General features: G+C 50.9%; 3 protein-coding genes across 3 annotated transcripts; 1 reads left to right on the top strand and 2 right to left on the bottom strand.

Moving 5' to 3' along the window:
* Nucleotides 1-220: 220 nt before the first annotated feature.
* Nucleotides 221-4,539, top strand: QC761_0070970 (uncharacterized protein; the record flags this gene model as incomplete). Its single annotated transcript, XM_062872702.1, has 3 exons — nucleotides 221-1,438; nucleotides 1,494-1,814; nucleotides 1,881-4,539. 3 exons carry the CDS (start codon nucleotides 221-223, stop codon nucleotides 4,431-4,433), a joined length of 4,092 nt encoding a protein of 1,363 aa, XP_062732711.1. The 3' UTR covers nucleotides 4,434-4,539.
* Nucleotides 4,540-5,971: 1,432 nt separating this feature from the next.
* On the bottom strand, nucleotides 5,972-9,957 carry QC761_0070960 (uncharacterized protein; the record flags this gene model as incomplete). Its single annotated transcript, XM_062872701.1, has 4 exons — nucleotides 5,972-7,966; nucleotides 8,014-9,626; nucleotides 9,696-9,885; nucleotides 9,934-9,957. The coding sequence occupies 4 exons, from the start codon at nucleotides 9,955-9,957 to the stop codon at nucleotides 5,972-5,974; spliced, it is 3,822 nt and encodes a 1,273-aa protein (XP_062732710.1).
* A 5,773-nt stretch (nucleotides 9,958-15,730) lies between these two features.
* On the bottom strand, nucleotides 15,731-16,636 carry QC761_0070950 (uncharacterized protein; the record flags this gene model as incomplete). Its single annotated transcript, XM_062872700.1, has 2 exons — nucleotides 16,559-16,636; nucleotides 15,731-16,501 (listed from the first exon to the last, which is right to left on the bottom strand). Exons 1-2 carry the CDS (start codon nucleotides 16,592-16,594, stop codon nucleotides 15,731-15,733), a joined length of 807 nt encoding a protein of 268 aa, XP_062732709.1. The 5' UTR covers nucleotides 16,595-16,636.
* Between the last annotated feature and the right edge of the window lie 4,690 nt (nucleotides 16,637-21,326).

Below are 21,326 nucleotides of genomic sequence, written 5' to 3'. Positions count from 1 at the left end.
CTTCCAGGTTGTCACTCACCGTTGCACTTGTCTTCATATTTCATTATCTGCTGCTCAAGACCTTGGACCTGTCTGTCTGTCCTCCACGGCATCTCTCAACATCTCCATATTGCCCTCTTCTTCTACTTCAATTACACTCATCACCCTGTCTTGCATCATCATCGTCTTTTAGGTGGTGCGGGCCACTCCTCCCCATCGGTTTCCGGTCTCGCCTATCATCATGAAGGCGTTTCTATGCGCCCTCGTAGCCACAGGGGCAGCCGGGGCCTTGGCAAACGACGTATTCTCCTCTGCTCTCTCCCATCCCGTTGTCAACGCCCGGGGAGTGGAGGATGAGCTCGACAAGTGGCTCTCCGCAGTACAAGCGCAGCCTATCGAGGCACTGCAATCATGTCCTATTTCCTGCCGTAAGGCGGGCGAGGACCCGTGGTACCTGTTTCCAGATGTGTCTCAACTGGCATCTTGCAACGAGACCATGCTGCTAAACATGGTCGTCCAAATGGCCGAGGACAAGGAGACGCCCACCGTCATCAGGGCATGCACAGCAGACTACGAGACTTCAGGCTCTGTGAAGGCTGCCTTCATGCCGGACGAGACCCAGGCGTCCTTGTGCACAACCGCCAACAAGGTCTTGGAAGTAACCTCAGTCCACATTCACCACCCCGGCAAGGCTGGCGACTTCTCGGTGAACCACCTGTTATCCGCTGGTCGCCAGGTGAAGAGCTACCTCGTGTCTCAAAAGCCGTCATGCACCAACAATGCCATTGCCTTTGGCTACTCGCAAACGTCACTTATCGGTCTTTTCGCCGGCGCCGAGGTACACCAGCATGGTGTGACATCAGATGTGCTTGATGCTTTCCTCAAGCATGCCCAAGACAAGTCCATCTCGGGAACTACTGTGGTGCAGCTGTGTGGAGCCAAGAACCGAGGTGCCGACTACAGCATTGGCATCGTGGCCAGCAGCGCCAAGAATCTCGAACTTGTCCAGGAGGTGGTCAAGACATGGGCCGACGGCAAATGTGTCTCCCAGGCGGGCGTGGGTGTGGACTGGATGACGGTCACTCTACGCGTTCCGAGTCCCGTAGAGGAACTGTCCAGGAACGGCACCATTTCGAACGGAACCAGCATCTCTCACCAGTCGAGTCCTCGTGATCTCGTAGGCCGCTCTGCGAGACTCAGCCCGCGGGCCGACTGCAGGTTCACCACTGTGCAAGCAGGCGAGGGTTGCTTTGCTGTGGCAGGACGATGCGGGATTTCACAGACCCAGCTAGCATCCTACAACCGAAAAGATCTTTGCCAATCGCTCATTTTAGGCGAGCGAGTCTGTTGCAGCAGCGGCACTCTGCCCAGTACCCTTCCTCCTGGGAACTCGGACGGCACGTGCAAGACGCGCCAGGTTGTATTGGGCGACGACTGTGGTTCACTGGCCAACAAATGTGTAAGTCCACTTCCTCTGTGACCGCCAAACGAAGACTAATGAAACGACCTTGTAGGGAATCTCTGGAGATGACTTTACCAAGGCCAATCCTCAGAGCAGTCTGTGCTCCACCCTTGCCGAGGGTCAACATGTGTGTTGTAGTCAGGGGAAGTTGCCCGACTTGAGACCCAAGAAGGGCGCCGACGGCTACTGCGCTGTCTACGAAACCAAAAGGGACGACAGCTGTGCCAAAATCGCAGCGAGCAACATGCTCACCGTGACGGAGCTCGAGAACTTCAACAAGAACACGTGGGGCTGGAACGGCTGCAAGCTGCTGTACCCCGATTTCAACATGTGTGTCAGCGACGGAGCTGCCCCCATGCCTGCTATTGTTCCCGTAAGTGCCCACAGACCGGAAGACCCTCACTCACTCCACCCCAGATACTGATATTCTTTGCTTCAGAATGCAATTTGCGGACCGACCATGAACGGCACCGTCCGGCCCCCTGTAGGGACCAACATCAGCACGTTAAACCCGTGTCCCCTCAACGTGTGCTGTAATATCTGGGGGCAGTGCGGCATGACGGATGACTTTTGTGTCATTTCCAGGTCGGAGACGGGTGCTCCGGGTTCTTCGGCGCCGGGAAAATCAGGATGCATCAGCAACTGCGGCAGAGACATCATCAAGGGTTCCACGCCGCCGGCCAGGTTCAAGCTTGGCTACTTTGAGGGCTGGAACTTCAACCGCGAGTGCTTGACCATGGATGCCAGCCAGATCGACACCAACACATACACCCACATTCACTTTGCTTTCCCCAACGTCACGCGTGGCGACTTTCGCATTGAGATCACGGACCCCCTGGTGAAGGAGCAGTTTGAGGCCTTCAAGCAGCTCCAGGGTGTCAAAAAGATTGTATCGCTTGGCGGATGGGATTTCTCTGCTTTGCCCGGCACGTTCGATATTCTACGCGAAGCTGCCCAACCACGCAATCGCGACGTGTTCAAGCGGAATATCATCTCCTTTATAAACGAGCACAATCTAGATGGCATCGATCTCGACTGGGAATACCCAGGAGCCCCTGACATCCCTGACATCCCCGCTGACGATCCGGTCAATGGTCTCAACTACTACCGACTCTTGGCCAGCATCAAGCAGGAGGTAGGCACGTCCAAGACGGTCTCGTTCGCAGCCCCGGCGTCCTTCTGGTACCTCCGTGCCTTCCCCATCAAGCAAATGGCGGAAGCCCTGGATTACATCGTCTTCATGACATATGACTTGCACGGCCAGTGGGATGCTGGTAACAAGTGGACATCTCCCGGTTGCCCGAGTGGCAGCTGCCTGCGGTCCCATGTCAACGAGACCGAGACCAAGGACGCACTTTCCATGATCACCAAGGCTGGTGCCCCCTCCAACAAGATCTTGGTCGGTGTGACGAGCTATGGGCGGTCTTTCAAGATGGCCCAGGCCGGCTGTGATGGCGAGAACTGTCTGTTCACGGGCGATAACCGCAATTCCCAGGCCGCCAAAGGCCGGTGCACAGCATTTTCCGGCTACATTGCCAATGCCGAACTCGACGAGATCATTGCTTCCGGCAGGGTCAACAAGCGATACACAAAAGAAGGCTCCAATATCATGGTGTACGACGACACAGAATGGGTGGCCTGGATGGACAACGAGATGAAGGCGAAGAGAACAGAGTTCTACCACTCGCACAACTTTTTGGGCACGACAGATTGGGCCGTAGACCTTCAAGAGTGGTTGGATGGGTCTGGCAGCATCACGGACGACACCGAGGACAAACTGATCTACGAGGAGCTCCCTGCTTGCACAGGGCAATACACCACACTCAAGCAGCTCGAGGACCGTAAGGGGTCTATTCCGTCGCACTGCCTGGAACAATACATCGTCGATGTCCAGGTTGCCATTTTCGACGGCGCGCTCAAGAAGTACCAGAAGCTCATCGATGATGGCTACGACAAGAAGTTCTCGGTTTGGGAGGGCTATGTCAAGGAGCAGATCCCCGGGCAGATCAAGAATTTCATGGCCACCGACAAGGTCGACAAGTACTTCAAGTGCGGCGAGATGAAGACAGTTACCTGCTGTGACACATGCACCAACGCGTGGTGTGGAGCCGCGTGTGAAAGATTTGCTGGCTGTAAGAATGGAAAGCAAATGGTACCCAGGGACAAATGCCCCAGGGTCGAATTTGATCCTGAGCCGGGCTTCAACAGTAAACACCCCAACACCACTTTCACGCTGACGGACCGGGACGGCTTCTTCAAGGATATCTTTGACACATGGGGCATTGAGAAGGACTGGATCAGGTTTTCCAAACGCCAGATGTCGCTCGCCAACGGGTGCCAGTTCTTGGACGCGGACAAGGTCAGGGACTGCATCAACTGGAACAGTATACATTTCCACGACTTCCCCACCATGGACAGCGGCAAAGTGAGGCTCAGCAACCCCAAAGACGTCATTACCGAGGCCCTTCCCGGGGCGCAGGACCTGCTCAACCGCTACCGCGACATGAAGGTGTTCGCCGAGTTTGAGCACGACATTGAAATGTCTGACCTTACCGACGCTGGCTCGCTGCCGGCCTTTGCCGTGGAAGAGGCTGTTGCACAAATGGACAAGATTGTCGAAGAGGCCAAGGAGATCGAGAAGAGGAGGCGGGAAGAATTCATCCTGAACATGATCATGGGTTTCCTATTCTTCATTCCCTTCATCGGACCTACCGGAGGCGGTCTCATTGCGACGAGCGTGCGTGGGCTGCTGACGCTCATTGGCGTTGCCGGCGAAGTCGGCATGGCTGTGTACAGCGTCGTCAAGGACCCGGACAACGCATTTACCACTGTCGTCAGCACACTGTTGGGCATGGGCTTCAGCCGCGGCGGCTTTCGGGGTGCGGCCAACACGAGGCGGGGGATGAGCTCGACGGAGTACAACAGCCTTGGTAACATCAAGCCCAAGCTTGACACAATTGGTAATATTCGGGGTGGCATGTGTGCTCTGTGAGAGAGGAAAGCTGTGAGTTGGCGGGAGGGTGAGAAAAGGGGGTGAATGAGTTGGATGGATGCTATCGCTGTGCATCTTACCTACCTATATAGTGACACCCGACACATTTTTTTTGGCTCCGTATTGGTCTCACAAGGTGAGCAAAAGGTGAGCACAGTGAGCATCACACTGAGCTGAAGAGGGTCTAAGAACCGTTCGGCTTTACTTGCCGTAACTAAAACTGATTATGACTTCCGTTTTCTCCTTGCGCGTGCCAGTAGCCCGTTATTAAACCTACTAGAACCACCATTTATATTAAAATTGTAACTTTAGATATAGACGAACTTGTCCGTTTTCCTAATAGAAGAAGACACTTATAAATTATATATTTATAAATATCTAACGTATATTATAAGCGAGTCGTACATATAAGCGAGTCGTACAGTCTCCACTACCTTATAACAACTATCCTTAATTATACCGCAACAATATTGGGAAGCAACTACAATTACATTAGAAACGGCTAAATCAGATAATTCCTAGCCTCCTGGCAAGTGCGCGCGTTATGGCCAGGCTTGCCGCACACACCACAGCAGCGAACTTTCGTACGAGCCCCCCCTGTACTACCGCTATCCGGCTGTATTTCTTCCACTATGGTGAGAAAACACACAGAACAACCACAACACCACAAATATACCCTCAGCAGGTCTCTGAATGAACACACCTGCGTGACAGTGGCTCGCTCACAGGCCGCACTTCACGTAGGTCAAAGAAAAGACTCTGCGGGCTTGCAGGCAACACAATAAACACCAGATTGGCCTGATCAGAGGGCCAGAACCGCTTGCACGCGTGCAAGGCACAAAAATACGAAGAAAATAAAGTCGATGTCCTGTCTAAAATAGAATGTCCGAAGCAGACTGCTTATATACATGACCCCTGAACCCCCGAATCCCCAGAGAGCCCCACTTCCTTACTCATACCCTCAGGCCTGTGGCCGCACCCCAAACCAACGCGTAATAGTTAGTTAGCCATATCCTCCTTACTACGCAATTTTAGTAGAAAATATATCGGATAATAATTTCCTCTTCCGATTAAATTAGCTTTTTTGACTTAGGTATTATATCGCGTCGTGTAGGCCGGCCGGCGCGTTAGTTAGAAAGAGTTATAGGTAGTACGTTGTAGAGCTTAGCTGTACCTCGGAAGGTTAATTTTTCGTCTTTTTGGAGAGCCTTAAGAGCTAAGAGTATCCTGGCTTCCTTTCAAGTAGGAGGTATGTTGGGTTGTGGAAAAAATTGATGTTAGGTGTAAGGAGGACGCGTCGTGGTAGAGACTATACGACTCGCTTATAATATACGTTATATACATGTGGCTCTAGGAACAGAAATGAAACGGGTCATCTTGCCTTCTCGAAGCAAAGTTATACACGTCATCTAAACATAGATGGAAAATGCTAGAATTTTCATAGTATCTATAAAGCAACCGATCCTCCTGGACCTTTGTAGTGTCAAGCTAGAAAAAGAAATAGTTAAGAGGATGAAGTGAAGTAGACTTGAAATGTTTTAAACATCACGTGAGAAGCTAATAGTGAAAACTCGTCCCGATGAACAGCCGATAGATATCATCCGCCCTTGAATGGTGGAAGAGCTCGGGCGGTATTCTGATGGTAACCACAGTGCATTCTTGTTATTGCAAGTAATCCACGACTCATCCTGCCCCAAGCTATACCCATCCTTCACCGAATTATCCGGCTGAAACGCGCTTTCCATTACATTTAGTAAGAAGGCGACCGAGTCAACCGAGCCGCGATGGCCTTCTAACGTCTGTAAACACTGCCCCGACGCGGGATCCCAGATCTTCACCGTTTTATCGCCCGAGCCCGAGGCGAGCCGCTGGCCATCCGGCGAAAAGGCGACCAAGTCAACCCAGCCGCGATGGCCTTCTAACGTCTGTAAACACTGCCCCGACGCGAGATCCCAGATCTTGACCGTATTATCGAGCGAGCCCGAGGCGAGCCGCTGGCCATCCGGCGAAAAGGCGACTGAGTTAACCCAGCCGCGATGGCCTTCTAACGTCTGTAAACACTGCCCCGACGCGGGATCCCAGATCTTAACCGTTTTATCGAACGAGCCCGAGGCGAGCCGCTGGCCATCCGGCGAAAAGGCGACCGAGTGAACCGAGCCGTAATGGCCTTCTAACGTCTGTAAACACTGCCCCAACGCGGGATCCCAGATCTTGACCGTTTTATCGCCCGAGCCCGAGGCAAGCCGCTGGCCGTCCGGTGAGAAGGCGACCGAGTCAACCCAGTCGCGATGGCCTTCTAACGTCTGTAAATACTGCCCCGACGCGGGATCCCAGATCTTGACCGTTTTATCGTCCGAGCCCGAGGCAAGCCGCTGGCCATCCGGCGAAAAGGCGACCGAGTAAACCGAGCCGTGATGGCCTTCTAACGTCTGTGAATACTGCCCCGACGTGGGATCCCAGATCTTGACCGTTTTATTGCCCGAGCCCGAGGCGAGCCGCTGGCTATCCGGCGAAAAGGCAACCGAGTAAACCGAGCCGTAATGGCCTTCTAACGTCTGTAAACACTGCCCCAACGCGGGATCCCAGATCTTGACCGTTTTATCGCTCGAGCCCGAGGCAAGCCGCTGGCCATCCGGCGAAAAGGCGACCGAGTTAACCCAGCCGCGATCGCCCTCTAACGTCTGTAGACACTGCCCCGACGCGGGATCCCAGATCCTGACCGTTTTATCGCCAGAGCCCGAGGCGAGCCGCTGGCTATCCGGTGAGAAGGCGACCGAGTTAACCCAGTCGCGATGGCCTTCTAGCGTCTGTAAACACTGCCCCGACGCGGGATCCCAGATCTTGACCGTTTTATCGCGCGAGCCCGAGGCAAGCCGCTGGCCATCCGGCGAAAAGGTGACCGAGTAAACCCAGCCGCGATGGCCTTCTAACGTCTGTAAACACTGCCCCCACGCGGGATCCCAGATCCTGACCGTTTTATCGCCCGAGCCCGAGGCGAGCCGCTGGCTATCCGGTGAGAAGGCGACCGAGTTAACCCAGTCGTGATGGCCTTCTAGCGTCTGTAAACACTGCCCCGACGCGGGATCCCAGATCTTGACCGTTTTATTACCCGAGCCCGAGGCGAGCCGCTGGCCATCCGGCGAAATGGCAACCGAGTGAACCGAGCCGTAATGGCCTTCTAACGTCTGTAAACACTGCCCCGACGCGGGATCCCAGATCTTGACCGTTTTATCGTCCGAGCCCGAGGCAAGCCGCTGGCCATCCGGCGAGAAGGCGACCGAGTGAACCCGGTCGCGATGGCCTTCTAATGTCTGTAGGCATGCATTCCAATTCGCTTCTACAACCGGCTTGGTACTAATCCAGTCAGGCTCATCTGCCCTGAAATTTCTCTTTACCAAACTACTAGTTGGGGCGAATACAATCGCTGACGTGTACGCTTGAAGAGGGGCTTGCTCTACTACCCGTCCGTAAGCCAGAGTAAACCGGTATGCATCCCAAACAAGTTTGTTAAGTTGGCTGCTACCGGTACGTCCCTGTCTCTATTAGTCTTGGTCTCTGGTGTTTGGTGGCGCAGACTTACCAGTAGATCGTCAAGCTGTCTTATGGCGATAACACCTTCCGATATTGCTCGGAGTAAACTGAGAGCTTCGAGCCAGTAAAGATATTTCTGCTCAACGAAAGTCTGGATCGCATCTAATGTGTTACGTTGCAGCGCGTCTTTATCGGAAATCGAGTCGCGGAGATGGTCAACCCAGAAAACGCATGAGTACCGTACTGTAGCCAGTGGGTCCGAAGTTGGCGTTTGAACCTTGTCAATTGGGAATCCCGGTGCCTTTAAGCCGTAGCTATCGCGTCGCAATATCGCGGACATCGCATTGAGCGACCTTGAGAAGATGATGTGGTGTACATCTTCCGGCCCTTGAGGGAAGATCAAGTTGAAAGCCTTTTGAGAAGCTTGGTGCGCGGCCTTTCCTTGTAGGAAGTCTTTGGCTGATTGGTGGACGAAGTAAATAACTTGTTCTCGGAGATGTAAAAACGAGCCACAAAGCTTTATAAGTTTTTCCAGGTACTCCGGTTTCTTTAAAACGTTCTTTGGCACTTCGGTGAGTGTAATAAGCTCACGCAGGTTAATGGGTCGGCGAACAACGGTAACGGTAGCAAGAATTCGCTTACAAAGGTCCGCATCGTCCAAGTCGTTAACATACTTCATCATTCGCTCATATAAAGGGTCTAACCCTGACGGGAATACGTATAGCTTGTCTAGCGTTTGCCATTCTTGAACGTTCGGGTCGGCGAGTGCCTGGCAGACCAAGGCGACCCAGAGGAAGGTCCCATCTGCGTTGGAAGAGAGATAGTGATATACGGCATTCTCTATCTCGGTGTCGTAACCTTTCAGTTGTGAAAGGTACAGAACATTATGCCGAATAAACGCTTCGACGGCGGCGGTGACGGATTCGACGTTCAACTCGAGGCTTAGTATTGACTTTTGCGGTATTGTTCCCAACAGTCCCTCAATTTGTGGCCAGTTGCGGCTAGAGACAACCCATTTGGCACGGGAGGAAGTAGATGACTTCTCGAGAATCAACTTGAGGAGTTGCACCCGGTCGACCACGCATTCATCAAGGGCGTCAATGACAATATAAGCCATTTTTAGGCCTGGGTCTCTCAGAATGCTAGTCAAGATTTTCGTTAAGGTGTCCCAGGTATTTGGATCTTTGCAGAAGGTTTCTCCAGCGCGGTCGTACTCACTCCGTACATGAGGGAGAAGAGATGGTTGTTGGTCGACAAACAGGTAGATTAGGCTGCGGAGTACGGCAGTAGCATTATTGACACGAGAATCGGCGGCCTGACAGAAGAAGAAAGACAAAACAGAGTCGGCGGATTTGCTTAACTCGTCAATAATACCGCATAGCAGCATTGTCTTGCCCTTGCCGGGGTCGCCCTTCACCCAGAGGAGCCGGCTCTCTGGATCATAGTCGTGGCCGTGGCCGTGGTTATGGTCATGGCCCTCTCCGCGTTTACTGCCGACGCCGCTGCCCTGTTTTTGCCATTGCTGAAAGTCACGGTTCTTGAGGACCCAGCGATATGACTCCTGCAAGAGACCGCCTTTAGTGCGTTCAATCCGTAGCTTATCGACGCGCGGATCGGTAAGGCGCAGCTGCTTTAGGCATTGCTGGTCCTCCTTTGAGAACGCTTCGTTAGTAGGTACACGAGTCAGCGACGGCTACAGTAGATCTACGACAGTTCCTTTCTGGCACGTACGTCCTGGCTCTATAATATGACGTGGCTCTACGGCACGACGTAGCTCCTCTGCAATTGTTCCCAGAACCAGCTGACACTCCGGATCGTCAGGTGAATCGAACTTGCAAATTGAGCTGTGGTCGGCGTTGACAGGGACTTGTTTCTCACGCGAGCCGGGCAGGTTCAACACTGCCGATTTCTTCTCGACAATCTGTCTCCATGTCAGCCAATTAGTCTACCAATTTTCAGACTGACATACGATGCCCATTAGCCCATACGGCATTCCTTCAAAGAAGCTAACAACAAGGCTGCTGTCAAATAGGTGGCGAGATTGCTCGAATCTTTTCGTTGCATTATCCGAATGTTGCTTCAAGGCGTCGAGTAGGTCGTTTTGTAGCTTCAATTGGCCAGACTTAACAATTCTGGCCACAACATCTCCAACGCTAACGTAGTTTCCACCCTGGTGAGGCGTGGCGAAGAAGACGAGAAGACGGCTGGCTTCAACGATTGATCTGTATGATAGGTCTAATGTGGCTTCAATAAGCGCCTTTTGTAGTTAGCAATGAAAGAATTCTGGTAGGGCCGTTATCCTAACCTGTTTTACCACTAGGCCACCCAAGCTGTGGGCGATGAATACAAGTGGGCGATGCGGCACATCCTATTCTGTGTGAGAGGAGACTACTGTAATTGTGCTAGTGAATATTACCTTTCTTCTCAGACTGAGCCACTGTAACAAACTCCGCGCGTGGTCGTCAAGCTTAATACCCGCCGATTGTAATGCAGGACGGGAATTGTAGCCAAATAACATCACTCGTACGGGCCTTCCTTCCAAGGCAGCTGGAAGAAAGTCCTTGAGCCAGAGCTTCCCATTTTTAGTCCATGTTTCCCACGCGTGATGTTGGCTGCCTTTGAAGTTAAGCCCATGAACTGCAACGAAGCTAGTAAAGAAAAAAATATATCAGTGAAATTCACAGAAGCAGCAGATCGGGAAACATACTCCACTTTAGCAACATGGCTAGGCGTGTGGCCGCTGTCAAATATGATATGGAGTCCAAGTTTAGCTTCCTCGCTCCGGAGCGGCGAAGAGGAGGATGCAGGAGGAGGGGCCGATATCGCCGGGGAGGACGGAATGACGGCATGGGCCTGCCGGATAGATGTAGAATCAGGTGAAGGCGTGTGGTGAACGTCTGCGTTGGAAACAGATGTAGATGTGACGGCGATAGTAGTCGGAGCGTCGAGGTCGCTCTGCTCCTGCTGGCTGGAGCCTCCTCGATCTCTCGAACTGTCTCGATTAAAACTCTTCACAACGGACAAGAATCGTTGACGCATCGTAGCTGCGGGAAAACATAATTAGATAGACGACTTTGGCGAAACGTATTATACACTAAACTTACCGCAGAAGTCGTCGAATTTAGCAGGGATCTTGGTGGATCAGATTTGCGGTGTTGAAGTTTGTTAACCGCTGCTACTGTTGTCCCTCAGAAATTTCGATGCCTAAATCACCACCCGCATTACCCCGCACTTTGAGCATCTAGCTGTGTGGCGCCTGGACGACTCGCGCCAGCTGAGCGCACACGAAGGCATCGTGATTGGCAGTGTTCCAGTACTGGACAGCACTGTAGTGAGCACCAGCTCCAGAGCGTAGTCGCGAAAGGTTTAGAAAATGTCATTGTGGAAGGCGAAATGGGAATCTCCGAATACGGAAAGGAGAAATGCCAAGCCTGCCTGTTGGAATAAGCCGCGTACCTTAGATAAGTTCTTTGTACTCGTTTGCGCTACAGCACTGTGTGACAGCTCACGTAAGCGCCGGAACGCTCTATTTACCTAACGCTACTTGACGTTACTTATTGACGCAATGTTAGCTATCGAAAATAAGGCGAATATCAGCCAACTTTGGCGCATCAATGTATCTCAATGTCACTAAAGTACAGCTGGTCCATGCTCAAACTCTTGAAAAGAGTGCGGAGCGACGTCGATTTCGCTCCTAGCTGTAGCATCGAAATATATGCTCCCATCTTTTCTAAAGTAGGCTGATATAAATGTCAGCTGCAGAGCGAGAGGGGCCCTACGAGGGATCATTCTTACTGTTCCATCTCCAAACGGCAGGAGAGACTGGGAATATATGACGAACCCCTATCCAGAACCTCTGAAAGGGATACTGGTTGAAGGCACTTCTGAACACTCCTGGTTCGGTACAGCTAACTAGTGTACAATAATAGCTTATCTTAATCACAATAGTCTAGATACCAACGATTGTGACTTGTATTGCGTACTGCGGAACTGTCTATCTACACCAGCCAGTTCCTCCGTATATATAGACCTCGGGACCCTGAGGTGCTCGACCTGCTATGGCCCCGATCACTCCTAGCACATTGCATCCTGCAGATTGCTCGTCGTGCTATGCCTTCGATCACCCGTAGCATCTTGCATCCTGCAGAGTGCTCGTGCTTCTTGGCGCCATAGCACTTCTGACCAGCCCTGATTGGCTGCCTCCTGACTTTCCTAATGATTGGCTGGGGACGTCCTGCGCCCCACATACTGCGCGACCTGCCGTTGGGTTAACTGTGACATTATCTCTTTAGAATTTCTAGACTTTATTTATGCCTAATACATTGTAGTTCCGAGAGACAGCTCCTTTATATTTACGGGAACATACGCCGGTAGCCCAATTGATTAGGCCCTATCAGGTAAGTGGAAGTAATTATCGTAAAGACTTTGGAGTCCTTGAATTGCGAAGTACGGTGTAAGGTAATACCAAAGGAAGACAAGCATAGAGACTATTCCCTGTAAAAGAAAAAGAAATAGGGAACTATGCTCTGTTAGTAAAATTATAGGTACTAAATTATAGGGATTTATGCCTAGAAAGACAATGTGGAAAATTAGTATATTAAACCCTAACTGTTTGGTTTGAACTTAAACTTTAGGAAGGAAAGAAAAGATAATTTTAAGTGTCATTAATGCCGAATCTTGGGATCTAATATACATGTTTAGGTAGATAATATATATGTTTAGGAAGGTATATAATATTTAGTTCCTAAAGAAAGCTCAGACAATCATGAGCTTCCTCCTCTACCCGCCCCTCATGACGGGAGCTCAAAGGTATTGGGCTCTCCCTTCCGTTATTAACCAACCAGAGGCTCCGGCAAGGTCTTCAACGCTGGCGGCATGGCAGAGCCCTTAGATTAATGCCGACGACGAGTACCCCCTATCTACAAGATGGCGCCTTTGGAAACGGTCTTTAGGTCACTCGACTGGGGGTTACAAGGAGGTTGCTTAGATGATGATTGAGATAAGTGCAGTGGATTGACACCACCAAGCAGTGAAAGTATAAGATATGGCTGTTAGTTTTCTAGGGCTTATAGAGGTCGGATTTAGAGACTGTTTAGTTGATTGTGATAACTTTATCACGGATGAGACTAATGTCGGAAAGGGGTCGTTTTCTTTCTTAGTTAGAGGCATTGTTTTAGTTTAAAAAAGAAATATTCCGCGGCTATGAGGTACACAATTGCCCAACTTTAGTAGCAACTCATATAATAACTCACTCCTAATTGCCTTGGAGAGGGACCTTTTATGGAAGGCGTTCTCGGCACCCGGCGAGAATACAGACGAGATATGGGCAACTCTTTTACATAATGGGGGTTTGTATGCATGGTTGCAAGGGAGATACGATATTGCACAAGAGGTGGTATGAAAAGACCGTCATCAGCATTTTACTCTCCTCTGTCTGTCAGAAACCAGAGGATAACATTGTTCTAGGTTACTCGGCTGATCACCGTCGTCAGGGTGATTACGGTGCTGAGAGAGGCAGCAGTGACCGTCCTTATTCTGCTCTCCTCTGTCTGGAACCGGCGGATGACCTGATTGCTGGGCCCCAGAGTCAGTCAAGGCGTAAGTAGGCAGCCGTTGCTGCCCATTTTCTAGGGTGACAGGTAAGATCATTAGGTACGATCGGAGGTCTTCCTCCTCACGGACAGAGAGTCCTCGCACAGATGCGGGAGAGATTTGTAATATCCGTGTAGCTTTGTTCCTTCGAGTGTTTCCAGTCCGTTGGGAAGGCGTCGAGTCCGAACACCCGTTGTTGCTGCGTATCGGCACTTTTTCCACGCAGGGAGTTGGAGTCTGGGGGCGACTTAGCCCAGACTCGTACCATTTACCGATGGCAGGGGGCTAGACAGGTTGTGTAGGAGCATGTTCAGCAGTTCTTGCGAGATGACTTGGAATAGTAGGGGCGTCAAGCTCTCTTCGGGCATCTCTCCTTCCAGGGCTAGGCGTTGAAATTCGGAGAAATAGGTGCTGAAGTCGTCATTCCTCTGTTGGAGCTGGTATAGTTTGTTTTATGCAGAATGCACACGGTCAAGGTCGCCAAAGGCAGCTTCAAGGGAGGCGAGCATGTCAGGGTAATCGGGGAACTGAGGGAGTCCATAGGCAATCTCGGGTAGTATCAGCTGGTATGCCTTCCCAGTTAGGCGGCCGGCAATGTAAGTCAAGCGGCCAGGAGCGGTTCGGGAATCGGTCTGCGTTAGCGATTATCTTGCCGTAGATTTGTTGCGTGAAGCGTCGGAGGTCTGCGCGGGATCCGTCAAACTTTTCTGGGTCTGGGAGTTTCTCGCTGACGAGGGTAGATCCAGTACGTGAGGCAGGAGTAGATGTAGGCGTTCCCAGAGTATATTTGCAAGGGGTTTAACAGGAAGTTTCGCAATAGGCGCGGGGTTAGTCGGTGGGATATGTACGGAGGCAGTAGCGGCGAGAAGTTGAGCTTTCTCAACCTTAAGTCGGGAAATCTTTTGAATAGTATCGAGGTTCCGTTCGTTTAGTTGTTCCTTCTGGTAGCCGATGATCGCGTCGCGGTTGAGACTTCGATTCGGAGAGACGAGATGGCGGAGTCGTGGGTGCTGGCGGCAACATGGAGGGTGACAACGTCGCCTTCCAACGCAATATCATGTACGTCCATATTCCTCAGGTAGAGGATCTAGTCCTCCGGATATTGGTTGACGTTTTCGACCAGCTCCTGGGCCGTGTCGGGGTTCGCGGGGGGTTTCGGGCGGGTAGCCGACTTGACTTGGCAGACTTGACATTCATTAGGGTAGGGTTATATTAGCCCAGATTTTGGCGAATTATTCACCCAAGCAAGATCTGGAGCCCTCTCAGCCAGGCTCCAGGTTGATCACTCTCTGGCTCGGTATTTTGTGTGTGATTAGAAGCAGACGAGGTGAGCTCCGTATGTGACATTGTCAAGGACGTTGGATGGACTGGATATGACCCCTGTCGTAGTAGATCTCTGGGCGCGACGCGGCGGGCCGCTGTGGGACGCATTTCTGACCCGATTGACACGACTTGACAGGTGGAGTTTTTGGTCTTGCGGCTAAGCGTGCTCGCCACCACGGCTTGGTTGCCAAACGCGATCCATCCTTGTGAATGGCGGAGACAAACCACCCCAGGCTGCTGTGCTCGCCCCCCCTCACAACTTTCAGGTCCCCTCACAACTTTCAGGTTCCCCCACAACTTTCAGGTCCCTACACAACTTCCAGGTCCCTCCACAACATCGAGATTATGGCCGCGCCATTCCACCAGGTAATCCCGAGCCCAACATCTATTTTACGATACTGGCACCGCTAAATGCTGCCCGATTGGTCCGCCGAGATCAGGGCCAAGGCTCTGATAGGTCCACCCCGATGACGGTATCTCGTACGACAGAGAAACCATGGCGCTCACGGCTACGCAGCTGAACAACTAGGGAGTGGAGCGTGTATTTTGCGCTCGTCGATTTGACCAAGGGAGAAGAGCTAAATGACAGATAAGTCCGGCCGCCCGGCTCCTATATAGAAACCCCTCCCACTCCCGTCAGTGCCCATCCATCCTTCCTGAGTGCACCTCCCACGTCTCACTTTCCGCTAACCTCTATTTCCTCCCCTCTTTCCCACTACACCACATCTCCACCTCGCCCATCACGGGGGCATCGTTCCCGGCCGCGGCCTTGATGAAGCCTGTATACTCCTACCGAACCAGGAGGGGGTTAGCCTTCGGGCGGCCCAACACGCCCGTGCCGAGAACACACCTTAGGTAGCTGAGCCCCAGGGGTAGAGAGGTCTTTCGTCACCCCTCTGCTTGTCATGGGTCGTCGTGCCGGAAGATTCCCGCACCCGTAAACTATTCAAAATGACAGGCCCCTGAACGGGATGTTCCAATTCTGCCCCCTGTGCCTGCCTTTTCCGTTTCTCAATCTCGATCTTTAAGGTCTCCAATTCATCCTCATTCGTTATTTTGCTAGAAAGGGGCCGGGAAAACTCAAAGTCGATAGCAACGATCCTCTTATTAACACGTAGAAAGTTGTGGAGCCTTGGATCCCCGTGAACAACCCCCCCCTTCGTAAGCAGTGCATATATATTCTGGAGTTCCTCGACAAGGGGAAGATTCCTTAGCTCTTTAATTGGAAGATTGTGTAACGACACTCCTTCGATGTTTTCCAGGAGGATAGCAGGAATGGGTCGCTTGCTGATCTGGTATCTCTGCGCGTGGGGGTCGCTGACGGCTACTTCACCAAACAAACGCGGGATGTGGGTGCCCTGGAGGGATCGAAGATGCAGGTATGTAGCAATTTCGTTTTCGTAACTATCAGCCTTGGTCGGGTTTCGCTCCTTTAGAATAACACTTGTCGGTAAGAACCACTCTGGCAGCAATCGCTGTAGCCAAGAGCGGACGAGCTGCGGCATCCAAAATGATAACCAGCTAGCAATTGGATTCGGCGGGACATCCAAGAGAAAGATATTCCGATTCCCGTAGATTCGTTTTGCAGGTGCTCGAAAACGTCGGAAGCCAAACTGTATGTCCTATAAAACTAGGATTAATAATAGTAACTATCAGCCTTTAAAAGTTAGAGTATATACCTTAATAATTATCTTGTTATCTTCATCGTCTTCCATCTTGAAGTAAGTGACGGGGTAGAGTGATGGAGTAGAATGGTTAGAACGCAGGAAAATAGGCGAGATGGAATGGCTCAAGGTTTTAATTAAAAAAAGAATGGTAGCACAAGCAAACAAGTGGGATCCACTTTTCTAAGCACCACAGCATCACACACGACCCTGGGTACGGGGGGAGCATGGAGAGCTCTCAGCCAATCAAGATTGGAGCACCGATGGATCACCAGGAAAGGTAATCCAATATGATCCAAAGGTGACGGGAGCGCAAGGGATCAATCTGACAGAAGTGATCCAAGCTGATCCATGATCTATATATACGAAGGAAGTAGCTAGTGATAGATAGTTCCGTAGTAAGAAATATAAGCTCGAGTTATTGAAACCAAGATAATTGTTCCATCTTTGTTGTGTACCTTTTTGCTACACCGAACCGTCGTTCAGAAGCAGCCTCCAACCCAGTCTCCCTTTCAGGGGTTCTGATTAGGGGTTCGTTACATGAGGCTAAAAGTATCCTAAACAGTGTTACTATTCTCGTCCAAGACAGTATTTCTATCCGCGCGAGCCCAGTACCATGCGCCACTCGGATCAAGTTTCCGTATATGGCCATTGGGATGTACTGGATATACGTCGCGTTCGTCATTCCCATTAACCCAATAAGGAATTCCTGACCACCATTCGAATCTACGAAGATAACCATCCACGTTCACTGCAGGAGCTCTATCAGCTTACATTCTCCGAATCTGATGGGTCAGCGTTCGGAAGAGGCCATAGCGCAATATTGCACAGTCGCTTGAGAAAACAAGGCAAATAATCCCGTAGTTCTCCCGCTGGATATGCTGAGCCGTCTGAGCTTGAAATATAAGGATCAGAAGGTACCGGCCGTTAAATACCGATGCAGCGAAGCATTTATATTTATAGTAATATCTATTAATATAATTATTAGTAAATAAGTATTATTATAGGGCTATTATACTTACCCTCTTAGCTCCATTCCTAGCCAGCGACGATTGGCATCTGTTTTAGCTTCTCCCGACCATATTGCGAGATCGATTATCCCATGCCTTTTAAGTTCCTCTATCACAAGATAACGCTCTCCAAATCCCCAAGTGAAGTCAATGGTCTAGTTAACATTAGTGTGGCCAAGAGGTCCTGATTCTAACCGTTGGATAATGGATGGTATTCCCTGGGTTTGGAAGGCGAGTTAGATAGGTACTAAGATTTGGTATAGAATATCCTGACACTATCGCCCTCATTCTGTAACCATTCGGTAGTACCGTTCAAAGGGCTCACCTCCCATGTTAGAAGATGGGCTTCTAAATCATCTTCGAACCCAAACACGGTATTGATCTCCTCGTGGGTAGGGTTCATATGAAATTGATCAAGAGTTCGGACCTCAGGATATTCCTGTACCCAGTTCTTATGGGACAGGCTGGGTTTGCCGGATCCTGGTAATGTGTGAAAGAAGGTAATGCCATTTGGCATAGGGGCCTGAGACAAAACTTCCCTCAAACTAACCATATTGGTATACTGAGAGCAGAAGCAAAAGGTGATAGTGAATTGATGATAAAAAGAAGTAAGCTGGGTCTGGCTTGTCGAGAAAAGAAACAGCTATGAAAGCAGATAGGGGAATATCGGCCAGACTTAAATATTTTACCAGCCTTCACAGGCAAAGTGTGCCATGGAAGTGAGGTTCGACACGCGAGCAGCGTGCAGCCTGTTCATCGATGAGACGTGTGCATGCGCCAACATTGCGATCGCCGCCAACACCTCTTGATTAAACGAGATACAACGTTACTTGCTCCCCTGCAAGCTGAGACTCATCATGCCTGGCGCCCCGAATCCATGATACATAGAAGTAAGGTTCAACTCGTGGGCACCGTGCGGCCCACAACCCAGGTTGTTCATTGGAGACTTGCTGCACCCCCGTTTCCGGCCCTTTTATTCGAGCAGCAGGATATGGGACAGCCTCTTTCGATTGGCTGATGGGCTGCCGGGTAATTAGATGTGAACCGATAAGATGGCCTTGGCTGCTAGATAACTGCATTAACGAATGTACCAGCATGGATTGATCCATATTGTTATCACCACCTTTGTTGCCGCCCTCGCTCCCGTCATTATTACCGCCTTGGTTGCCGCCCTTGTTCCCGTTATTGTCGTTATCGCTGTTATTGCCGCTGCCGTTGCCCCTACAGTTGTCGTTACCGTCATCATCACCCGCTGCTCAGCTGCCAAAGCTATGTCACTCTAGTATTCTGTTACAAAAGATGCTTCGCTCTTCGGACTTAACGTTGAACTCGATGTTTACCTATTGAGGCTAGAGGCAGCTAAGACCTTCTCTTAAATACGGAGGATGGTTGAGCGAAATATAACCATATTAAAGACGCTGACCCTGAATTCGTTTGGGAAACGTCGCTTGAAGGGCTCTTTCAAGGATAATATGGAGTTGTGGTGAATGGAGCACCAGAATCTGGAACACTTATGCCCCTCGTCGAAAAGTTGGGATCTGACGAGCCCTCTATTAACGTTCTCATTTTTGCCTGTTTCAAGCTGTGTAAAACCATATAGGCGAATCTCAGAAGCACAATCTAACCAATGTCTTCGTCGAGTTCCTCGCCTGCGTTGTCAACGACTGTTATATTTCCTAGTATGAGACAAAAGTTCATCGAACTTATTAAGGATGTGTGTCGAAAGAAGAACAACATAACTAGCAGCAAACTATTAGGTTCGTTTTCCCTTCTCTTCGTGTGCTGTTATACACTATGATCCAACGTGTTTAGGCGCTGTTGACTCTGAAGGGGGTAGCCGAAAGCGACGTCGCCTGAATCCTCCTAGTCCACACAGCAGGGCGGAGCAAGATAAAGAGAGTCTAGTCTTGGGCCCAGAGGTGCTCTCTCCACTGGAGGTAGAGATTGAGACTGAACACTCCAGTGTACCACCGAATCACGTTCCAAAGAGTAGGATTCTGACTTTCCTCTATTTGCTTTACTGACTGGCCCCTGTAGAAGTTGTATTCCAGTTTACGGCAGCGCGAGTCGGACGGCTAGGGGGAATGCTTAAAGGATCGCCATTGATCCAAGCGGTCAAGATCAGCAATCAATGGCGCTGGGAGAGGAGCAGAGATATATCATCGACGCAAAATTCCGGACAAAGCACAGGGGGTTAGATGACCTCCCGAGAAGAAGCCATCCCGCCATTGCATGAAATATCACGATTTATGTGGACGGATGGCTTTTGGATGCTACGAATTTTATGTTTTTGGGTATCAGGAACGGTCAGGTCAGGATATAAGGGCATTGGGTTCTTCTTGTACTTTCTTTACCTTTTTCCATCAACAACGGCGACAACAGCATCAACAAGATCAACAGTTTAGCCACTTTCTTGTTGTTCCCGCAACATATTCCCACCCACAAAACGGCCCCTAACGCGTCGCCGTCATCAACTGTGAATCCTTCTTCAAAGCCTAGTATTTAGCAGCCAATTCTTCAAGCATTTAAGCATGTTGATTGTCTCCCTTGTAACTGTGTCTCTGGATACCCACAGTCAGTTTGGCATAACTGAACAGGCCTACCGTTTAAAGCGCCTTTTGGTTTCTTATCTATCCGCATCTTTTTGTTGGCGAATGGTTCTCGCCTCCCTCCAACGCATTTTCCGGCTCGTCTTCTCTACCTCTTTCCCGCGTTCAGTTGGTTATCGGGATATTGGCAAGGTGTAGTGGAACATGCTGTTGTCGGCGGCGGGGAGAGACTAGACGTAGCGGACATAGCGTCGGTTGTCGAGAAAAGGGGTGTCCTCTTTCCATTTGTACTTCCGGCCCTGCAAGGCATTTCGGCAGACACCTTATGCTTGAATGAGGTTAGAAGAGGCGTCGAGGTATGCATTGCCGCGTTCACATTTGGAACCCGCTCCGCTAAGGAGCACGCCTCGATGTGGCTCAATCCTTGCTGCAGCGGGTTTCTCCTGGCCCATTTTCCCTGTAATTTGTAACGCTGACTCTTGTTGCTCCAGGGAGTAGAACGGTGATCGGCCCCAAGCTTGGTCTTGAAAGTCTCCTTGACCTGTACCTCCAGCTTCTCGGCTTCCTCCCACCGGCCCTGGTTCCTGTATGTGGACGCTATGTTGGCCATGCGACTGCCGGTCGAGTTGGGATGACTTCCTCATAACCAGTAGAAAGGTCGACGAATGATTTATTCGCAATAGCGTCGTTATCGGAACCGTCAAATCCTTGAGCCAGGTGGAACTCGTCCCAGCTTAGCTGGAGCAGCCTTTTACGAGGATCGGTTATGGCAACAATGCCTGCCAGTAAAGCCGTCCCCTTATCCCGCAAAGCAAGTTCTCCGATAAAGGGGAAGTTAAGTCGCTACCAGGGTGCTTTTGAGCAGTGGCGGGTGCACCTCGAGCCGCTTGCCAGCCAGCGTTCCTTTCCCATCTCATACAAGTCGAAGCGGAAGCTCAAGATACTTTCAATGTGAGGCATGAGGAGTTGCCACGACCGAGCGATGTGGCCCTGTTCGTGTTTGGCAGCACTTAGTGCTTGGATAAGCAGGAACTCTCCGAGCAACGCGTTGCTTCTCCGTCCGCGCCCCGGCTGGAAAGTGGCAACAGCTGGGCCGTCGTTCAGCAGATGGAGAGCTATCTGACGGAGTTGAACTGCCAGGCCAAGGGGTGAAAGGAAAATTTGGAGGCGAATACCGCGAGTAGAGTTTTACATCGGCCTCGACCTTACCTGAGATTGAAATGA

This window comes from Podospora bellae-mahoneyi, chromosome 4 (genome assembly GCF_035222275.1).
Source record: "Podospora bellae-mahoneyi strain CBS 112042 chromosome 4, whole genome shotgun sequence".
In the NCBI taxonomy this organism is placed as follows: Eukaryota; Fungi; Ascomycota; class Sordariomycetes; order Sordariales; family Podosporaceae; genus Podospora; species Podospora bellae-mahoneyi.
Note: the sequence above shows the minus strand (reverse complement) of the source record. Positions and strands in the feature narration are given on the sequence as shown.